We start from the raw sequence: 20702 nt of genomic DNA on the forward strand, positions 1-20702 counted from the left end.
TCAGGTATGTTGGGGTCATGACTACATATCTCTTCCTCACGCTATGCTTCTTCCCTCTCAGGGCTCAGAAATACCCATGCAAATAAATATCTGGAGGAGCCCTGGGTAACCTTTGATTCTCTTGGGCTTAGATATAAAACTTAAAAAAAAAAAAAAAAAAAAAGCCTTGGAGCCGTTCCCCAGAGAGCAAAGTTTGTTGCAGGTTTCATAGGGCCCTGGAGACCTCGGGAACAAGATTACAACATCCTTTCCCATTCTCCTTACCTCCCTCTCCCTCGGTGGCATGAACATGCCCGTAATGTCTCCCTTCTGGTACATCGACCTGATCCTCATCTAGCAAGAAGTATTGTCCCAGCTTTCTTGTTCTGTCCAAACGAAAAGGAAAGAAAAGAGAATGTGGCCAGGACAGTACTTATTAGTTTATTGGCGTTTCACAATAAGGTCATTTAACCCCCACCCCAGCCAAACAGTGCAAAGGGCAGTTCTGGCCTTCCTCCCTGCCTAAGTATTTATGCAAATCTGAGGATTACTTGTTACCTAAAGGAAAGTGTCTCAAAGCCACGCATGAATAATCCCGTCTCCCAAGTTTATCAGGGAGGGAGCCTATGAGAGAAGCAAAATTCAGCCCTGTTGGAACTCTCAATCCCTGAGGGGTGTATTTTACAGCTCTCTGGCCTGCCCCGGGACTCCAACTGTGACCCACAGGGGGAGAAGGACGCCGAGGAGAGCTCCCTGAGACATTCACGGCTCCGTGGTCAGAGCTAGCCATGAGGAGAACTTGCACATGCATTTACCACTTCCTTGTTTGGAGCTGGTATCTTTTTCTCAATTACTACATCTCGCAGCAAGGAGGGGACCAGCGGAAATCCAAAATCTTTCTAAATGGTGGACAGTGGAAATACTTGACCCTCCTAAATCTGGTAAGTCGGTATGACCATACCAGGAAGCGATCTGTTTGCCTAGAGTATCAGTGTTTTTGCACCTTCCTCCCTGCCTAAGTATTTATGCAAATACTTAAAATTCACCTCTGAATTTTATCGGATGCCAGATCCCATTCTTTGCCTTCCTTCTTCGTTGTCTGGAAATTTTGGCTTCTTCCTTGACACTTTGCTCTGAGAGACCCAATTCAGAAGGTACCTGTAGCTACGTGTTGCACTAGTTGCCCAGCGCTCTTTCGAAAAGGATCCTGTCGTGGAGCTCTTCTCAGAGAGCCCAAATGGAAAGACTAAATGAATGGCTTCACCAGGGGACTGACTACAAACACAGGCAGGATTTTGAACTTTGCTTGGGGAAATCTGTGAGGGAAGGCAGAGTGGCGGATGTTGTGTGGGAAGCATAATTTCCAGTGGGGGGAACGATGCCATTTCCCAGCGCAGACTAACAGATTTATCTAAGAAAAGCAAACACGTTTTGCCATGTTCAGATCCCACTTCAATTTTTTATAGGCTTAGGCTCCATCTTAAAGGATAAATCACCCAACCAAATGGCAAATACACATTTTCAACCAATCCAATGACTTGATTCCTTCTCGTCTCTCTAGCCCAGCTGACCACATTCTGATGAATGAAGCGAAAATGAATGGGAGAAAAATCGATTAAAACCAATGTGTTGGAAATATGTAAAAATATTTTCAGACTTAAAAGCTAAAAATAGCACATCCTTTGGGGATGCTAATGGATGTTTGAGATTTTTAACTAAAATGTAGGGTGTGGTGAAAACCTCTGATTTCAGAGAGCGGGCAAAAATATTCCAGTCCTTTGGAATCACGATCCTAAGCAGAGGTTATGCGTGGTCAGAACGCGTTACGCTGTAAGGGGAGGAAATCCAGAAGGTTCGAAGCAAAGACGCCTGGATGTTCTGCTTCCCCCTCTCTGGCCATTTGCTGGCTTTTGATTTTGGCCTGGAAGACCCAAGCCCCCGTAGCTCCCCTGTCCCTGGAAATTATCAAGATGACTGCTTGTTTGAGTCATAGGATTTTATGAAATAGACACACAAATGGAAAACAACAAAGAAATGCTTTTGTGAAGCTAGAATAATTCAGTAAAAACCTCTGCTCTGTGCATCCATTGGCTTTATCTTAGAAATGGTCAACTGAAAGACAAGGGTGTCTGTAGTCGGGGTGGATAGTGGAATCTAACCCAAGTTCCAGTATGGAACCTCACACTAAGCATGGCTGAGAACAGACTTATCACCTACTCCCACAAACCAGCTCCCTGACTTCTTCGTTTTCACTCAGTTCCATGCCCCAGAGCTGTCATGTTTCCAAGTATGGAAAAAAAGCCACTTATCTTGTCAAAGACACTATCATTTCCTAGTATTAATCCCCTTTCCGCTTTCTGACTAATCAGCCACCAAATCCTATCTTTTTCCTGTTGTTAGGCTCCTTCCTTCTTCCCCAATCTTAATATCCCTCTTATTACAGGCTCTTATTAATTTGTACCTGGGTGACGAGATTATCGCTTCATTGCCCTCTCATTAGCAATTCATCTATCTACCGCTCAGATTCCAGATTAATCTTCCCAAAGCACTGTTTTTGGTTTAGTTTTGTTTTAAACATCATGAGCCTGCTTGAGAAATGTGGTCTGCTACTGAAGAAACCACAGTGGCTCCCTCCTACCTGATGGAACCAATTGCAAATTCCTGACATGTGAGCTCACCTGCCTACCCAGCCTTCAGGCCCCCCTCTCCCCAGAAAAGCTGGTCTCTTCTCCAGGAAAGCCTGTGTCTTTTCCAGCATTGGTCCCTATGCTTCTTGTCGTCACTGTTCTGCCTGTATTTACATCATCCTGGAATGAGAGGCCTACCTGCCCCTCCACCATTTTGCTGTTTTCATAGATCCCTGATATCCCATGTTTTCCTTAAAATCTCTGCTGACCAACTCCAGCCCACATGTGTTTTTTTTTATTTCTGAGGGTTTTTTTTAAACTCTTTTTAATGTTTGTTTTATCTATTTTGAGTGTGTGTGTGTGTGTGTGTGCGTGTGTGTGTGAGCAGGAGAGGGCAGAGATAGAGGGAGAGAGAGGGAATCCCAAGCAGGCTCCATGCCATCGGTGCAGAGCCTGATGTGGGGCTTGAACTCACGAACCATGAGATTATGACCTGAGCCTAACTGAAGAGTCAGAAGCTTAACTGACTGAGCCACCCAGGCTCCCCTTTCCCTGAGTTTTTATGACATCTCTCAGCCCCTGCTTATTTGGGTATAGTATGATTTTCTTGTTTCCACCCACATGTGAGTCTTAACATTCCAATGAAATCATAAATCCCCTAAACCAGGAGCTTTGTCTCCTGACATTCTGGTTCTACACTGGGTTTCCTACAATGGCTGGCGTGGCGTAACCCCCGTATAAAAACCGAGCGACTTGGAATGTTGACCGCACTTGACCTTCAGTGTTTTCTGCCTCCCTGTACAATATTATCTCTTCTGACATCTTCTGGCCTTTGAAAGGAGCAGGGAGGGGCTCACCTGCAGCTGCTTCCTTTCCGGGCTCTGTTAGGTGTCACTGAAAGTGTGGCTTGATGCAAAGTTTCTCAGTTGGCGACAATGGGTTGACTGTGGTTGGCTGTGTGTCAGCGGATCGATTTAAAGAATAGATTTCACATATGTTACCCGAGGTGAGATACTGGGCCTGAACATTGCTCTGCTTTTGAGGCCTCATGGGCTGATGAAGGGTTGCCTCTCTCAATGATTAATTGGTGTTAACTAAGGATTAATTAGTGACTAGCTAATGGCTGTGTTTATAAAGTCATAGAAGTCTCGTAACCTGCCCTAACACTCTTCAGTTTATTTTATGTAAGCCTGTGGAAGTCAGTACCCCAGCCTGCTCTCCAGGAAAATTACACCCCCTCCCTTGAAACAGCCTCAGTTTTTACTTGGCTGAGTGTCGGTTATGCCTCCTTTCAAGAGCAAAATCCGCTTTGGTGCGGGTCAACATTCTGAGCGTCCCATTTCCTCTTGAAGCATCCCAGGGCGTTCAAAGGGAAGACACACAGGCTTGGTGGCGGGGGTGGGGGGCTGGGGTGGGATGGGTGTCACTGAGAGTTGGGCACCGTGACCTGCCTGGTGCTTAAGGAGAGTAAAGGAAGGAGAGGGCAGTTGGGACGTTTTGCCTAATGAGGGGGTCCACCCTCCCCAGGGAAGGGGCAGCCGATTCTCTGTGGGGAGGGAGAGGCTGTGTAGCCTGGTGGTTATAACCATGAGCTCTAGGGTCATGAGTCTCTGGGATGGTACCTCAGCCTCCCCACCTCCAGGCTCCGTGACACTGGGCTAGGTATTTCTTTGTGTTTTGGGTTCCCAAAGCTGCCAAATAGAAAGAAAAGTAGTGCATCATCACAGAGTGACCATGAGGGATGCGTGGCCTGGCGTGCCAGAAGCACTCAGAATGCTGTATACACTGGATGATGAAAAGAGAAGGTAGGAGGGTGGGGATGAGCTTCTAGTCATCCCGTCTTTGAATAGAGGTTGTGCGGAGGGAAAGGCGGTTTAGTGGGACATCGGTCCCCTCACAGCACCGTGGTTGGTGGGTCCCGGCTCCGGGCAAGGGTCGCCCACCTGCCTCACTGCTCCGGTATCTCCCTCTGTGGGTGACACGCTCCAGCTTCCCAGCCAAAGGGTGGCCACCGCGGAGTCCCCGCTAGAGCTGTGCAGGTGCAGCCCTCGGGATCTGGGGCCGTCCTGGGAGTAGACTTTGCAGGCTCGAGCAGGGAGCATATGATGAATGGGGAACCCCTTGAAGCTGGAGTGGAGACAAGGCAGTGCTATGGACATCCTCATGGTCCCCATGTTGGCTCTGGCTTCCAGCGCCCGGGACCTCCACAAATTTTGTGTCCTCGCCTCTGTAGCCCACTCCATTTCCATCCAGGGACTGTCTCTGACCTCAAGGAATATAAGCTAGGAGGTGGGGGACGGAGGGGACTTTTAGCTTCGATTTAGCTTGTTGACTTTGAACGGCTTGCTGGGTTTTCCTCTTTTTAAAAGTAAGGTTCCTTCTGAAGCCCTGTTGGAGGTGGTGCCACATAACTGGGATCTCCAGGGGAGATTCTGGGTGGGGCCCTCCCCACTTCACCAACCGAGACACGACCTTTCCCTCCATTTGTCATAAAGTTGCCCAAGCCTCAGGCAGCTCCGACCTCATTCTCTTCAGGCTGTCACCATGACAAGAGCAACCTCATCACAGAGGTCCTCAGGGACGGTAAAGCAGGGCCAGCGGAAGAGAGATCCTTGAGGAGCCTCCATGGGTCCAAACTCCAAAGCAGCTGCCGAACACTGGGAAGACAGGGACCCATTTATGCTCCGGCCCCCACTTCGATACTCGGGGCCAACCTTGGATTTCCATCATCGGGTCAATATATCAATCAGTGGAGCTCTGATGCGCAACAGAGTCAGAAGTACACTGAACTGTCCTTTCCCAAAAATGTGTAAGGCCCCCGTTGTTAGCTCTCAGGCGGCTGAAAGGAGGAGAACCGATGGCAGGAACCTGTCACCACCAGCACCCAAAACAGAATAGCTGTAGCTTACTGAGCAGCCATGACATTTTGGTAGGTTCTTTACAACACAGTATAGATAGAGGACAGGTGGCCTGGGTGTGAGTGCTGGCTCTGTCGTTCACGGGCTGTGTGATCTTGTGTGGGTTACCTAACTTCCCTGAGCCTCAGTGTCCTCGTAGGTAGTGGATACTGTGGTGTGGCCCCCAGGATCCCCCCCATCTCTCTAGCATCGAGGTACTCGTTCCCCAGTTCCCGAGTGTTGGCTGGTGATGACTCACAGCTAGGGTCCTGTCCTAGGATTGCCCTTCAGCCGAAGGGAGCTGCCTAGACAAGACTTAGGGCCCTCCCTGGAGTTGCTGCATCCAGTGACTGGCTGATTTGTGGTGCGAAGGCCGGGCTCTGGGACCACACCGAAGAGTCAGCTCGGATCCAGAGTTCCTTTGGGGACCAGACGATTTCATGCCAATGCATTGCTTTTCCTCTTTTCCTGCCGCTCAGACCTGCTGTCCCCCCTCTTCCCTCCCGCTCACAGTTGTTCCGGGGGGTACCCCTCAATGAACACTCTGCAGGCAGATCTAAGCATCTGATCCTTTCCCAGGGAACCTGACCTACATAACACAAAAGAGTAAATGTACAGGAAAGATGCCTCCTCCTGCTTCTCCTCTCTTCTTCGTCCTAATAAAGACACATTAGCACAAGGCCTGCCCTGGCCTGTACTGTATCTAATACAGGTTGTGGCACCTACACTCTGTGAATGTTGGTGGCATGAATAAATGACCAGAGCCTGGGCCTAACTGGGAAGAGTTAAACCCTGGTCTCTCGGGCCCCCCATCCCACCTGTAGGGTCGTCTCCCCACCCCCGTCCTGCTGTTTCTCGAAGCCAGTTATCATCAGCACACAACACTGGCTGAGCGTTCTTAGAATTCTTCTTCCAATCCCCCGCCAGTGTTCTTGGTTTCTTCTCTCGTTTTCCTCCACTTGTTGCCAGCTTATATTCTCCATTTCTCCTATGTTTTCTATCTCATTCTCTTATCTCAGTGTTTTACTGAAGCTAACTGCACCCGAATGATGCTTGAAACAGTATATTGCATATTCTGCAGCTAGATTTTAGCAAAGGTTTCTTCTACCTGCCCCCAAACGCCGCTACTCTCATCACTGCAATTATAGAAAATACTCACCACAGTTAGTCCCCATTTGCTGTTTTATTCTGGAATAGTCTCCCACTGTAAACCTTGCCTCATTTGGAAGGCAAGACCTAAGAAAGGTCCAGCCTGTTCAAGTCAGGCACAGAGCTGGGCTGGGCGTTGGATGACGACTCATCCAATGAGAGTTGTAATGCCTTGTTCAGAAAAACTTGTGGAATCTCCCTCTCTGGAGTTATTTCTTACATAGAAGAAATTCTCATTTCCTGAGACAGTTGAAGACAGTTCTGGCTTAAAGGCAAAGAAATGAACTTAATGACTTAGAAAGGCTAAGTTTCCATAATTTCAAGATTTTTGTGAATCTTGCGAAGACACATGAATATAAAAACGAAATTTCCTTTAGCTATGGTTTCTTAAATTGCCCTAGTTATAAAAAATGTAATTCAGCCTTCCCAGGTGGTAAATTTGTTAGCTAGCAACAAAAAAAAAAAAAAAAAAAAAAAAGTGGAAGCCAGCTAACAAACTTAGACCAACAACATTTCAGAATAAAAGGCACAAAGACCAAAGAGACTTAGAGCAGACCTGGTCAAAAAGATAAATCACAGGGCAGTAGCTCTCAGGCAAATGCTGGCCAAGAAGATGCCATTAGCTGTGCCTTCCTGGTGGCCAAAATAGTTGAGAAATGTAAATGACAGTGGGGCGCCTGGGTGGCTCAGTCGGCTGAGTGCCGGACTTGGGCTCAGGTCATGATCTCACGGTATGTGAGTTCGAGCCCCGCGTCGGGCTCTGTGCTGACAGCTCGGAGCCTGGAGCCAGCTTCCGATTCTGTGTCTCCCTCTCTCTCTCTGCCCCTCCCTCGCTCGCTCTCTGTGCCTCTCAAAAATAAACTTTAAAAAACATTAAAAAAAGAAAAGAAATGTAAATGACAGTAATCTTGTCGTAAGATTCTTAACAGGGCCCGTTGTTGCTACCTTGTTTTAATGCTCCCGTGTTGGTCTGCTCCGGCCACCCTAACAAAGTATGACGGACGGGTGGCTTAGACAACAGAAATTTATTTTCTCACAGTTCCAGAGGCTAAAAGTCCAAGATGACCGTATCAGCAGTGTTGGTTTTTCCTGAGGCCCCTTCCTCAGCATGCTGACGTGCTCCCCGTGTCTCACTCGGTCGTGCCTCACTCTGGCTGTTGTCTGTGTCCTAGAACTCCCCTTGTAAAGACACCATTGGGTGTCACCAGTCTTATTGGATCAGGACTCACCCTTACCGACCTCATTTTAGCTCACTTACTTCTGTAAAGCCACTTTCAGAGGCACTGGGGGTTATAACTTCAATGTGAATGGGGGGGGGCATCATTCAGTCCCTAATAACTACCACTGTCGCCCTTGACCGTTCTTGCCGTGCTTGTTTGATAACCATTTCACTGTATTGTCCTTAGGGACTGAGCAGACCCTTGTCCCATTGGGCGAGCTGATCGAGACCTGTTCTCGTGGCCCTCCAAGGAGCCTACCCGTTGAATGAGCTCATGGCGCCTCCCTCTCCCTGCCCTCCAGCTCAGCTGTGTGGCTCCTCTCCGCCCTAGTTCTGGCTTACGTATTTCTCTTGGCAACATCCTAGCGCCTCCCTCCCGAGCTCCTTTGCGAGGGCTCCACAAATATTCCTTGTTGATGCAGATGATGGCATGCCAATGCAAGATGAAGATCGGCGGGGACAAGGCTGCTCTGCGCGCCCAGCTGGCATCTTCACAGCGTGGCGTATATACGGGAGCTGGGGGGTAGAGGTGGAGAAGCGATTGGCCAGTTTGCAGCACGGAGAAAAGTTTTATTGGTGAAGGAGAAGCCAGGGAGCCTCTGAGTAATGTGTTCTTTTCCCCAGTCCAATTTCGACATTTTTGACTGGGAAAAGCAAGAGAGAGTTAGGACCAGCTTGACTCATGGGGACTCTAGAAAGCTCTTGCTAAGGAAAGCGGTCACATGGACCTCACATGCTGGGCGGAGGCGGCCTCTCCCCGAAGACAGAAACCCTGGCAGACTGTCCGAGCCCAGGACGTGATTAATGGCTATGTTGATAGAAGAGTGTGGGCCTCCTCGCCGGGGCCCGGGCCCCATGCCTGTCCTTCCTTACTAAACCAGCTGCCTGCTGCGGCCTAAACAGCTGGAAGTGAAACCAGGGGTGAGGTGAGGGCTGCCGGAGGGGTGGGAGTGGGGAAGGGTGGAGGAGGCGACTTCCTCTAACATCCGTGTACTCCAGATTCTACAGCCTGAGGGCTGAGTGTCAAAAGTAGATGACGAGTATTGGGGTGGCCGCGAGTGTTTGACATTTAACGCTTGCTTCCCACCCCTCCCTGGAACCACCCTTCTGGCTCAAAGCTTCCTCCTCCCTTCTGGGGCTCCTGTATGTTCTGTCTTGTACCATCAGATTATTCTTTGCTACTTTGCTGACCCTCTTGGCCCTGTGCCCTTTAGACGAAGGCATTGCCCCAGCATTTGCTTTCCATCTCTCTCTCCCTCTCTCTCTCTTTGTCCGTTGCATCCCGCCTCTCTTGGGAAGGCCAGATCCAAATGTCCAAATGGAAGTTCCTCTAGGCAAGTGGTTCTCAACCTTATCTGTCCTAATTAGAAGCACTTGGGAGATTTTTTAAAAATCCTGACACCTAGGCCACACCCCCAGAAAATTAGAATCTCTGAGGGAAAGGGTGGCAATCAGGCATCAGTATTTTTCAAAGTCATTTTTCATTCTTCCACCTGGAGATAGCTTTCTTTCTTCTGACCTCTCACGGCGCTTTACCTGAACTGTTCTTCGAAACCTCTGTCTTTTAAAGTCTGACTCTTGTATGGAAACCAATCTGACAACAAATTTCATATTAAAAAAAATTAAATTAAATTAAAAAAAAATAAAGTCTGACTCAAGAACCAGACTGTGGGTTTCAAATCCCCATGTATCCACCATGAGACTTTAGGCAAGTGTGTTCATGCCTCTATGCCTCAGTTTCCTCATCTGTAAAATGGGTCGGGAGAGAGCATAATAATAGGACTTACCTCATAAGGTTGTTACGAGAAATTAAAAGCCGGGCACATAACATCAGTGAAAGTCGTCTATTAGCTTTGAGGAGTCAGTAGGATTTGTAAGTGATAAATTTATGTCTAACCCAGTGAGTGTCTCCAGAACTTCCTGGAGAGTTTGCTAACGAGTTCCTGGACCTCACTCCCAGAGATTCTGACTACGTAGTCTGGGATGGGGCTGAGGTCTGCATTTCTCATGAGTTTTGGGGTAACACCAGTGCTGCTGGTCTGCGGACCCAGCTATGCATATTGCTCGCCTAATTCACCTCTGTATCCTCTCCCACCTGCTTCTTCACGCTAAAGACTGGTAGGAGGCCAACTCTGCTAGAACTCTCCTCGAGTTCAGACCTCAGAGGTCATTCCCTGACAGCTGATTGATCCCTCCTGAGTACAATGCCCTGGGGTCCAGAACTTGCCTGACTCATACTTTGAGAGAGGAGTCCAGATGGCCCCTTTTGTACCAGCCCAGAACTTTTAAGGAGTAGGATGGGGTCTAACGCAAGCACAACTCAAAACCACCCCCAACTCTGTAGTGTGACCCACGAGGTCCTAAATCAGGAGCCGTGGGTTTGTGCGAAATGGTAAGAATGGGCAAAGTTTGCCCTTGATTTGGTTTTACTTCTCTGAAGAAGGCCGTCCTTCTCTTACGTCTGGCCTCAGGGACCTCGTGGTATTTAGTGACACAGCAGAGCCCCTGGGTTGCTCTATCCCTGTGGATTTAAGTCACTGCCTTGGCCAGATTTTCTTTGTAAGGCCTTCGTGCACCCCCTTGCAATCCGAGAAGGACATCAACTTCTCCCTCAGATAAGCAAGATGCCATTTTGTGCTTCTCCCTCATAAGAGCACAGAGCTGCTTTGTGGTGCTCTTGACCCTGATTCTGGCTTCTTTAATGCGATTGTAGCGCTAGGCATTTAAACATTTTTTGGTTCCTTCTGGAAGAGGCCAGAATATGCCCACCATTGCGTCTGGCTCTTTGCCCTCGTGTTGTTTATTTGGTTTTGCCCACCTCTGTGCAGCTAAGGTATCTATCTCATTACACTCTCCTTTTAAGCTGACTATTTTGTTTCCATTTTAGCTCAAGTCCATTACACTAAATACTGTACACATTATTATCCCCTAAACGACTTTACTCAATCAGTTTTAGCAAGCAAGGTCAGAGCCCACTGAGCTGGAAGACCAGCCCTTGAATTGGCTCTCAACCAAAACAGCCAACAGCACCCCCCACCCCTCCTCAAATCAACATTGCTCCCAGAGGGACAGAGCTTTACGTCGGTGAAGAATGTATTAATTAAAGCAAATGAAAATGCCCTCATTTGTTGTAATGAATTTAGCTCTTGCAGGCCATTTTCTACGGGGTCGCCTGCGTGGAAGATGTGCTGAAAAGAATTAAAGGGGAAAGAGACCTTAAGTTCGTGACCGCCTTCAGAGACCTGCTTTTTACCACACTGGCTTTTCCAATATCCACAGTAAGTGACGAAGGTGTGTTAGTAATATAATACCCAGGTAGATTCGCAGGAACAACACACCCCCCCGGGCAGCAAGGCTGTTCAGGGCCCCTTATTGCAAACCAGAGCAACTGAGTTTGCATGAATGTCTTGCCTGAGGACTGTACCGTGTTGCCCAGTGGCACCCAGAAATAGGGCTCATTACGGACTGGAGTTAACACTGCCTTTTTATCTTGGTGAACGTTCGATACAAGATCCTTGTTGATGTCTAATGGGGAAGTTTGAAGGATCTTTCTTCATCAAACGACAGCTAAGATAACCTTGGCTCCATGGGAGTACCGGGAATGCAGGGTGCTGGGGAGACAGATGACTCATTTTCCCTTTTATACATCTTGTTTCACTTGCTACAATGAGCATATGTTACTTCTGCAAGTGGAAACCATAAAAAAAAAAAAAAAAAAGGGTATGAGAACTTCAGAGTTGGTACGTGGAAAAGACAATTGGGGAGAGAGCGAGACAGTCTGTCCAAAATATCTCGTGTGGGGTGCACAGTGAGAGCCTCATTCATTTTGTTGAATGAATGGACCCTGGAAAGAAGTACAACATATGCCAGTGACAGTGAGCGTATCTGCTGATACGGTCCACGTTTCGATGACGTGGCTCCTGTTTCCATTCATCGGGCAGAATGGGAATGAACTGGGATCAAGCCCGTCGGCCGCCCAGCAGAATCTGTGCTTAGAAATGGCTGCCTCTTTCCACCTATCCTTGTCCTGAATCCTCTAGCATTGAGCCTTCAAACTTAGATGGGTAAGGAAACTGTAAGACTCAAACCACCCCGTGTGGCTGCTCTCAGTATTTCTGATGAAAGCTTAGACAAGAGAGGTCACTGGTTAAAATAAAATGACTTGGGGCACCTGGGTGGCTCGGTCAGTTGGGTGTCTGACCTTGGCTCAGGTCATGATCTCACAGATCGTGAGTTTGAACCCCGGGCCGGGCTCTGTGCTGACAGCTCAGGGCCTGGAGCCTGCTTCGGATTCTGCATCTCCCTCTCTCTCTCGGCCCCTCCCCGCTCATGCTCTGTCTCGGTCTCTCAAATATAAACATTAAAAAAAATTTTTTTTAAATGAAAATAAAATAAAATGACTTAAGAGTCGGTGAATCCTGTTTATCTATATCCACCCTGTCTGCTACGATGACAAATAATTAATCCCCAACTCCCTGGAATCCCCAGAGTGGACCTAGCAATTCAACAGTGAGGAATTTTGTCTTCATTTTACATTTCTATAATGTGTCTGGAGGATATCTTTAAAACTGGTGTCTATTCTTATTTCGCCATGTTTCCTTGGTTAACTTAGAAAGCTCCGACTGACAAAAAAATTTAATCATGCTATTTTTGTGTTCTGTTTTCCAGTTTGTATTTTTGTCATTCTGGATCCTCTTTCTCTACGATCGAGAGCTCGTGTACCCGAAGGCCCTAGATGATATCTTTCCAGAATGGTTGAATCATGCAATGGTGAGTGAGGGGGAAATTCAGTGACTTTGGAAAGGCAACAGCCTCTGTACTAAGAACTCCACAGTGCCTTATTTATGTTTCCAAACTTCTCAGCCCCCAGCATCCTGTTAACTTCTCACTCTCCATCCCATCACTGTTTATTTCAAGAGCACAGTAAGGATACAAAATGAACAAACATGGCTGCCGTAATTGGACCCACCGCGAGCGGAGGGGATGTCGAGGCAACGCTTTTTGCCAAGTTACTTCTGAAGTCATTGAAAAGGCACCCAGCCATAAGGACAGGCAACCTCTTGGCGGCTGCAGTCCTGAAAGAGAGGTGACTTCAGCAAATGGCATGTAATGAAAACCTGATCTAGGAAAGAAGTCAAGCAACCTTTAAAAAAAAAATCCACCCCAGCATCCAAGGAGCAGGTCACACAGCTTAGCTTTTTAGCTAATACTTGATAGGGCTATACATGGCAACTGGAATTATCGTTAACACATTTCTGTGGATACGTTCCCATTTCGTTTTTTATTCGCGTGTTTATTTTTGAGGGGCTGGATAGTAAACAGAACCTGTTCTGAGATATTCAGGTCACTGGTATCTGAACGCCAGTAACAGTGAGCTGGACAAGTGGTCCTGGCACACGGCTGTTTAGGTCTTGGATGAAAGGGGAGGTCTGAGTCACTGGCATTGCATGCATGCGCTAATCATTCAAAGTCCTAGCTCAGCTCTCAATATTTACGAAGGAGGCAACATCACATGAAAGCTCTTCAAGCTCACAAACTTTCTTCTGCTCCTAATCCTTACATTGTCTTAAAGTTCAGATGATTACCAATTTGGAAAAGCAACTCATTCCATTAACTCTGCCCCTCTGTGTGCCCTACCCCTGGAAAAATATATTCTTTCACCTTTACTATGTACTCAGTGAGGTACTGATGATTAATTGACAAAGATACGCAAGTTCTGATCTAACTTCGAGTTCGGGACAAAAACTACACATTAAATGAGTCCCACCTCTCGGGGATCCCTCCACCACCTTCTTTTGATGAGACCACTCCTCACCTTCCCAATTTCCCATTAACATTAATCTCAGATACCCATGTAGGGAATATTTCTGCTTTTTAATGGCACGATACACTGTGCTAAGCTTGTTCCTCAAATATGAGTTCATTTAATTCACACAACCTTCTTTAGATGACAACTGTAATCCTGATTTTTTGCACACACAAAAAAAAAAAAAAGGAAGAAGAAGCTCAGAGAGGTTAAGTGATTTGCGTGGGGCTACCAAGCTCAAAAATGGGACAGCTGGATTTAAATCCAAGGCTAATTCACTGTTGCTTTTTAGTACAATAAGTGCAAAATTTGTGGCTCGATCGGGTTTCCTAATTCACCAGGCAATCAAAAAGATGTCACTCAGCTTGATTAACATAGCAAAGTGAGAATTCTCACTTAAAAAAAAAAAAAAAGTCCAGAATCCCCATCTGTATGCTCATAAGTCAAAATATGACTTAAGAAAATGAAGTGATTGGGGACAAGTGACTGAGCTAGATGTTATTAAAATATAAAGGCAGAGTCTAGGAAATATCTCTTATTTGGAGCCAAACACATATGTCAAACACCTTTTTCCTGGCTTTGTGAGTTCATGTAGGAGTTTTCCTACGACGATTACAGGCTTCCCTACCTCTCGCAGGTTCCATTTTCCACATAGAAGTCAAGTTGGACTTCTTCCAAATAGTTGTAATGGTGATGCCTGGCATTTGTGACCTTGCTAAGCAGCCATATGGATTTTTGATAATTTTGGAAGCAGATAGTTGGATAATGTGCATCATATCCACAAACTAATTAGCAAGGCAGATATTGTACAACAGAGGTCTTAAGATTTTTTTGTGCTTTCACAATCTAGGGGTTTCTGTTGACCCTTCTATGTGGCCTCTGGTCAATTAAGTAACTTGAATCCCTTAGAGAGAAAGGACTAGAGTCAACAGAGGAGTGACACAGGTGACAAAGAGAGGAGAGGGGGAGGCAAGCTGTCTTGGGTCAAACACAGACTCTCCTGTGTTTCTGTTCGTTTAATTGGAGAAACTCCCAACAGAGCCTTGATGGAAAAATGTCGGCATCGCAGAACCAACAGTGGGTGTCCCTGATGCGGTCACCTTCAAAGTGTCATGCTTCCTTTTGTTCTGCTCCAAATCCAGTGTCTTCAAGACTGCATCTCATCCCTCTTTCCCAGATTGTGTCCCTTACTGTCTCTAGTTTCTGTCCTAATTATTAAATTCTCCTAGTCTATTGCCTTGAGGAATGCTCTCTACTAATTTCTTAAATACCAGTAGGAATGAATATGAAAATGGCTATCACTGGGTCAATTTGTCGACTCTTTCTAAATTCTAACAGTGTCCTTCCATGACAATCCAGAGGAGTGAATACCTGGAAACCACCACTGTGGCAGCCAGGGTGATAATGAGCGGTTAGGCTAGACGTTTGGTACCAGTCGTCTCCATATGAGGCCGGCCTTGTTCTGAAGGGAATCGCCCCCTTTTCTCTTCCACAAGATAAGGATTATTGTTGTCCATAGCCAGTCACAAGCTTTCCTTAAAGATTCTCTCATTTCACAACAGTCCTCATGTTTGTGATTCTAGCCTTAGCCCTGAAATATTTCCCCTGTTGCCATTTGTGATGTTGCCCTGGGCTTTATGAGTAGTATTTGTCATATTAAGAAATACCACCCTCTCCTTTGACACAGTGTGGTTATAAAACCTCCATGATTCATCAGGTCTTTGGAACCCTACCAGCCTGACCCTTCTAGCTCCTTGGAGGCGTATCATTGAAGAAGAGTCATTCAGAGTTGACTGTCATCTCTCATGGACATTTTCGTACCCTTGTTTTTTAGTCAAACCAAATAGTAACATGAGATATTTGCATTCACCATTGCCAGGCTGCCATTCGCTGGTGCCCTAGGAACTCAAGTAGATCAACCTGACTTACTGCTGAGTGGTTCTCCAGTCTTCATGAAAGAAAGGGAAGATCAGCAAAGTATTCCTCCAGGTTTCACCGGGGAAAACACTACCTCCCTGGGTCTTATCTAAATGACTACTAAAGATAGAACCAGAGCAGACAGATTTAAATAGCAGGAAGACGACTCAGTAACTGAGGAAACCATCAGATCCTAACCTGAAGAGAGCTAGGGAACTTATTTCTCTGGAAACCAACCTACATTGTTCAGGTTGCCCCTAAGGAGAGTTGAAATAGATCAGAGAACCCCCCTCAGAGCCCCTCTACATTTGAAAATAGTACCCAGTTATTGAGAACGCATGTGCAAGCACTTTTATGAAATATCAAGGATGGCATAGATACGTGATGGTCATAGAAAACTCTCAATCCACGGTCACAGAATTTTAGAACTGAGAAGCTTTCGTTCGTGTTAACAGAGGTTTCAAAATCATCTGCTCTTAAGAGACAGGCCTTACCTTGGCTGTTTAAATTGGAGCAGGTGCCAAATATGGCTTCTTAGTTATTAAATGCCTTGCCATTTTTTCATTTGAAAAAAATAATTAAGTACCAACTATGTGTGTAGCATCACGATCAATGTTTGACAAGGGTTTTGATTTCAAGCACACTTAAATCTGATTGAGGCTAGTATATACACACAGAGGTGAAATAATAAAATAACACTTAATACGAACGTAAGACATTGACATATGAGGCGTCATACAGAAGTCAGTCATTATTACCAAATGAATGACGTAGACAGGAGGGCTTCTATGTCCCCTGTGTCCTGGCCTGGCTGTGACCGACGCATGAGTCATATCTAGAAGGCCAGTGGGCCCTCTCGGGGGATGTGCTGGGGAGTCAAAATGTTGTGACAGTGAAACTCTAAACCTTCCAGTTTCTTCCTCCCTCATAGCATGCAAGACGCTGTCTCGCACAAATTCAGACCCAATCTCAGATTTTTCTCTCCCACCCATAAACCTGGTGTGAAATAGTTGGGCTGCCGAGTAGGTGAGTTCTGATGAGCAACAAAGGTCAGCTGCGGACCTATCGGTACCAAATAGCCACACTTTGTTGTCAGAAATTACCAACCCATCCTCCACACCTTCCTGATTCCTCATCCCAGCCCTGCCTCTGAGCAGAGGAGACCCACAATCTAGATATCTATGGATAGCGCAGTGGTTTTCAGCCTTTAGGGAATAGACCTTTTTGTGAATTGGGAAGCCTCTGAGTCTATAAATTCCATCTATGGGACTCAGGTTAACCTTCTGGCAATAAGTGAGCATATGCCAGGAAAGAGGACCCCTAGATGATTTTGATGCTCAGTTCAAATCGAAAAGACAGAATCAAGAATTATGCATTAATTTTGTTCATTTAAATGTTTGAATGTTTATTTTTGAGAGGGAGACAGAGTATAAGCAGGGGAAGGGCCGAGAGAGGGAGGGAGACACAGAATCTGAAGCAGGCTCCAGGCTCTGAGCTGTCAGCACAGAGCCCGACGCGGGGCTCGAACTCACACACCACGAGATCATGACCTGAGCCAAAGTCTAATGCTTAACCAACTGAGCCACCCAGGTTCCCCAAGGATTATTCATTTAAAAAAAAAAAAAGCCATTATGATATACTTAGATCTGTTTTCATCTTTATGGGGTGAAATGTGAGATATGTGTCCTAACTGCAAAAAGCTTAAACTATAGATATTATATATATATGTATACCGTACACATATATATTCCCACTCAGCCTTTTAACTTACTAAATGCAGAGGCTGTGTTTTGTAGCATCTTTGGGAGGATATTTGTGACAGTAAAAAAATACAAAACAACCCCCACCCCAGTATCATTAACCAGAACGTCCACATCTGAGAGGAAAGAGGGACCTGGTCAAGTTCCCATGGGATACTCCACCTCCCATCCACCTCTGCGTCCCCATGATGTAAGACATCAGCCAGAGTATGTCCTGTTGGTAGAGCGCCCCAGCCCATGTCACTCTTAGGGTGGTAAGTGAGATCTGTTGGAGGATATTTGAATCACAGTCCAAAGTCACTGGAAGCCATGCACCTCTCCTACAGTGAGATAGCTGGAAATAAACTCTTCTCAAAAATACCTTTGTAGGGGCGCTTGGGTGGCGCAGTCGGTTAAGCGTCCGACTTCAGCCAGGTCACGATCTCGCGGTCCGTGAGTTCGAGCCCCGCGTCGGGCTCTGGGCTGACGGCTCAGAGCCTGGAGCCTGTTTCCGATTCTGTGTCTCCCTCTCTCTCTGCCCCTCCCCCGTTCATGCTCTGTCTCTCTCTGTCCCAAAAATAAATAAACGTTGAAAAAAAAAAATACCTTTGTAAACCGTACCTTGATGGACACCATTTTTATCAAATGTTATCCCACTATAGGGAGCCTCCTTTATATTATATCTACATATTTTTATATAATATATAACCATATATATTTTTTTCTAGCTAATGTATGTAATAATAAGCAAGACCTTTAACTTTAACATAAGGCAGTGCTAACAAGCATTTATAGAGTAGCTTCTATGTACCAGGGCCCTCTTCTAGGCATTAAAGATGTAAAACAAACAAACCAAAGAAATCGTACCTTGTGGAGAATATATATAATCTTAGTGGGGGGAGAGAAGCAATAAATGAATAAATAGTGAATGATGTCAAGGAGCGAAAGTATTAAAATGAAAAAGTAAAGCAGGGTGAGGGGACAAAGGAGTGTGTGTGTGTGTGTGTGTGTGTGTGTGTGTGTAAAACTAGTAGGTTTATAGGGTGTAGGCCAATCAGAGTGGTCAGGGATGCCTCTGTGGTGAGCTGATATTTTCAGAGAAATTTGGATAAAGTGAGGAAGGCGGCCACAGGAAATTTTGGCAAAAGGGCTCAGGCAGACAGTAGAGCAAGTACTTGGGGCTCGATCTCACAGACACGAGATCATGACCTGAGCTGAAATCGAGAGTCAGACGCTTAACTGACTGAGCCACCCAGATGCACCAAGAGAGATAAGGTTTTTAACCTAAGGCATGGGGAAAGGGTATGGATGGAGATCCTAGGGACAGTGCAAGGGTTGAGAAGGACATGGTCTGTTTGGACATGTTTGAGATGCCTGTTAGATGGCAAAATCGAGGTGCAGAACAGCAGGTTGCCATTTGAGCATTGGGGAGATTTTCGGACTGGTGCTATAAATTTGGTTGTCTACATCATGATGATTCTTTTTAAAGTTAATTCAGATCACCTAAGGGGTAAGTACAGCTCATGAAGATACTCCAGGACTAAGCCTTAGAACATTCCATTTCCTGTGCCTGGGAGGAAAAGCAGAGTTTTACAAAGGAGATTGTGAAGGGGCTGCCCATGAGTTAGGAGGAAACCCAATGCCTTTAGGTCTCCCAGAAGTCAAGTACACAAACGTTTCAAGAAAGAGGAAGTATTGCATGTCAGAAGCTTCCGAGAGGCCAAGTATGATGATATTGTAAGATGACCTGAGTTAGAATCTTCCATTGGCTTTGGCAATACTAAACTCTCCAGTGACTTGCACAAGAGCAATTTGATGGAGTGATAAGGGGAGGTAGAGCCTTGGTAATGCTACATGCATTAGTTTCCTGTTGCTACTTAACAAAGTAATGGAAACTTAATGACTTAAGACAACATAAATCTGTCAGCTTAGAGTTCTGGAGGTCAGAAGATCAAAATGCGTCTTGTGGGGTGAGGTCAAGACATCGGTACAGCTGCATTCCTTCTGGAGACTCCACAGGAGAATCGGTTTCCTTGCCTTTTCCACCTACAATCTGCTTACATTCCTTGGTTCGTGGCCTCTTCCCCCTTCTTCAAATCTGTTGTGCCATTACATTCTAAAATCTTCTCTGGTGATTTTCTATTCTGGACTAGGCTCACGTCAGAACGAAAATATGACTGCCCAAAAAGATCAGAAAATGGTATTGGGACATGATTCACCCTGGGACTTTAGGGAGGGTAGGGATACACTAGTTAAGTCCTTGAATGGACGGTGTGCCACTGAAGAGATCCTTTTCCAGAGCATTGTTCCAAAGCTCCTGAGCCAAGAATGAAAATGTGGTCAATGGCCACACCCTGATATTTCCGTGGATATTTTTTCCAGGTTTAATCACTACAGTGTTATTTATGGGTTGTCCTCTTGCTTAAAACCATTTCTAGCTATTACTTTATTCGCACTATTCCTTTCCTAATCTAAGGCGGGTTAGACTCTCCAACAGACATTCACCTGGGAAACAGGTTGAGTGAATGCTTCAGGCTCAGCAGTGAAATCAGGAGCTAAGCTGGGATTAGGGAGCAGAATTCACTGAGTAAGGACAATAAAGCCATCTTGCCCCTCAGGAAGTCTTAAGGTGAACAGCAGATTTTGATAATGAGCTGCCAAAGGAGTACCAATCCACTCACAGTTTTATATAACTACAACCAAGCGATTCACAGTGCCTGCTTTTCTTTGATGTTCATTTACTTTGAGAGAGACGGACAGAGTGTGAGTGGGGGAGGGGCCAAGAGGGAGGGAGCCACAGAATCCAAAGCAGGTTCCAGGCTCTGAGCTGTCAGCACAGAACCCCATGCGGGGCTTGAACTCACAAACTACGAGATCATGACCTGAGCTGAAGTCAGATGCTGAATCGACTGAGCCACCCAGGCGCCCCATGCTTTCTCCATCTCCTGAGAGCAGGGAGGGACCCGAGTGGTGAAAGTTTATCTTTGTTTTTCTTTTTTTTAAATCCCACTTTGGAGAACTTCCCAGGTGTGCTGAAGAGTGGCTCTCTTTTCGATTCCACGATCTAGTATTTCTTCGTATTTCTAAACAGAATACCCATTAGGAAATACATCCCAGTTTCAAATGAAGGGTCCAAGACTTTTATTTTATTTCTTTAATATCCAAACGATATACGTGTCTTCTAAGTAGTTACTAGGAATTTGAATAATTAAAATCATTTGGTGCCCTTGAGGCTGTGCTGCTGGGTCTGCCCTCCCATGTAATGTAATTAATCCCTACTTCCATGGCAACCGTGTGTAACACTACCAACAAGAAGAATGACTTTGTGTTGAAGAATAACCGGGACGGAGAAACTCATAACGGAGGTCC

The 20702-nt window shown here is 46.0% G+C and overlaps 1 protein-coding gene across 3 annotated transcripts in view; it reads left to right on the forward strand.

Moving 5' to 3' along the window:
* Positions 1-524: 524 nt before the first annotated feature.
* LOC115513585 (androgen dependent TFPI regulating protein) overlaps positions 525-20702 on the forward strand; it is a 75800-nt gene continuing 55622 nt past the window's right edge. The window contains exons 1-3 of one of the 3 annotated variants that reach the window (XM_030314845.1): positions 525-920; positions 11015-11149; positions 12540-12641. In XM_030314845.1, coding sequence (XP_030170705.1) covers positions 768-920; positions 11015-11149; positions 12540-12641 — 390 coding nt within the window. In that variant the 5' untranslated portion in view covers positions 525-767. The remainder of the gene's footprint in view (positions 921-11014; positions 11150-12539; positions 12642-20702) is intronic. The other 2 variants (XM_032593112.1, XM_030314846.1) reach the window with 2 other exon arrangements.

This window comes from Lynx canadensis, chromosome B2 (genome assembly GCF_007474595.2).
Source record: "Lynx canadensis isolate LIC74 chromosome B2, mLynCan4.pri.v2, whole genome shotgun sequence".
In the NCBI taxonomy this organism is placed as follows: Eukaryota; Metazoa; Chordata; class Mammalia; order Carnivora; family Felidae; genus Lynx; species Lynx canadensis.